This window comes from Chiloscyllium plagiosum, chromosome 17 (assembly GCF_004010195.1).
Source record: "Chiloscyllium plagiosum isolate BGI_BamShark_2017 chromosome 17, ASM401019v2, whole genome shotgun sequence".
In the NCBI taxonomy this organism is placed as follows: Eukaryota; Metazoa; Chordata; class Chondrichthyes; order Orectolobiformes; family Hemiscylliidae; genus Chiloscyllium; species Chiloscyllium plagiosum.
This window is the reverse complement of record NC_057726.1, coordinates 668,217-669,450: the sequence shown is the minus strand read 5'-3', so window position 1 is coordinate 669,450 and position 1,234 is coordinate 668,217. Positions and strand designations below refer to the sequence as shown.

The following is a 1,234-nucleotide window of genomic DNA, read 5'->3' as shown; positions in this document are numbered from 1 at the left end:
GACGTGGGGGGGGGGGTGAGGACGTGGCGGGGCGGGGCGAGGGGGAGGGGAGGACGGGATGAGCCGCGGCCGTTACCGGGGGCTCGCGTGCACTACGATTTGAACCATCTTCCCGCCACACAGCCACCTCTACACCATTTCCGCCTTCGGATTTATTTCCGGGTGAGGGGTGAACGCATGCGGCCCGCGAGGAGACCGGCTTTTAAACTTATCACCCGTCCATTAACAGAAATCTGAAAGACGCCTGAGTCTCCCTCTGAGTGTAGGATGGGCGAGTTCCTGCTCCATCGGGTCCGCTTCTTTAACTTTGTTCCGAGCGGAATCCGCGCTTTGGCCCAGTCCAGGAACGGGGAGCGCCTGGCCCTGGCTCGACAGGACGGGAGCCTGGAAATCTTCCGCTTCAGCTGGAACCATTGCCAGGAAAAGGTACCTCGCCCCCACTCAACAGCGGTCCATTAACCTCGAACCCTGCCGCCTACCCCACACTTTGGTGCGATTACAGAAAATATACTTATGCCCTGTCGTGTGATTCCCACAACAGACCGTAGATACGCTGAAGGATACTGAGACAAGATGCTATTAATTAATTGGGACCTTTTCTCTTTATAGGTGATTGCAGGAAATGACAATCGGTCCATCGAAGCAATCAGCTGGATTGGTGATAATCGACTTCTGAGTATTGGATTGAATGGAGAAATCATTGAGTTTGACTTACAGAGACTATGTCCGCAGTACAGGCTGGATGCTTTTGGAGGCCCTCTTTGGTGCATGAGCTGTAACTGTGAGGAGACTTATCTGGCGGTTAGTACAGCGTAATCATGTTCAAAACAAAATATTTAAAAGTTGGCAGGGAGTCCACTGGGAGTCATGATGATAAAAATGTTCCTTTGGCAAAATTGAAGAGATCTTAACAATGTGTGGAAAACCTTTTCTGTACCTGTGTTGGATGGAGGATAGTGTAGCGGGATACAGCTTAACACTGTATCTACTCCTGTGCTGTACCTGTCCCAAGAGTATGGGTAATTTTCAAATTAATTAGTAGGATGTAGGCAGTCAGCATTTATTTTGCCCATCCCTAATTGCCATGGAGAAGATGGCCCCATTCTCAAAATTCTGCCGTTCATGTATAACGGATATATCCACACTGCTGTTATGAAGAGAATTATAGAATTTTGATCCAATGATATTGAAAGAAAAGTGGTATAGTTCAAGCCTATATGGGGAGGACGTGGGG

At 49.1% G+C, this 1,234-nt stretch overlaps 2 protein-coding genes across 2 annotated transcripts in view; one reads left to right on the top strand and one right to left on the bottom strand.

Annotated features, from left to right (window-relative positions):
* The window catches only part of chtf8 (CTF8, chromosome transmission fidelity factor 8 homolog (S. cerevisiae)), a 13,127-nt gene extending 12,963 nt beyond the window's left edge, over window positions 1-164 (bottom strand). The window contains exon 1 of the mRNA XM_043706466.1: window positions 77-164. Within this exon, the coding sequence (XP_043562401.1) occupies window positions 77-108 (32 nt within the window). The 5' untranslated portion in view covers window positions 109-164. The remainder of the gene's footprint in view (window positions 1-76) is intronic.
* A 7-nt stretch (window positions 165-171) lies between these two features.
* Window positions 172-1,234, top strand: part of utp4 (UTP4 small subunit processome component) — a 70,810-nt gene continuing 69,747 nt past the window's right edge. Inside the window, exons 1-2 of the mRNA XM_043706465.1 lie at window positions 172-426; window positions 610-801. Of these exons, the coding sequence (XP_043562400.1) occupies window positions 268-426; window positions 610-801 (351 nt within the window). The 5' untranslated portion in view covers window positions 172-267. The remainder of the gene's footprint in view (window positions 427-609; window positions 802-1,234) is intronic.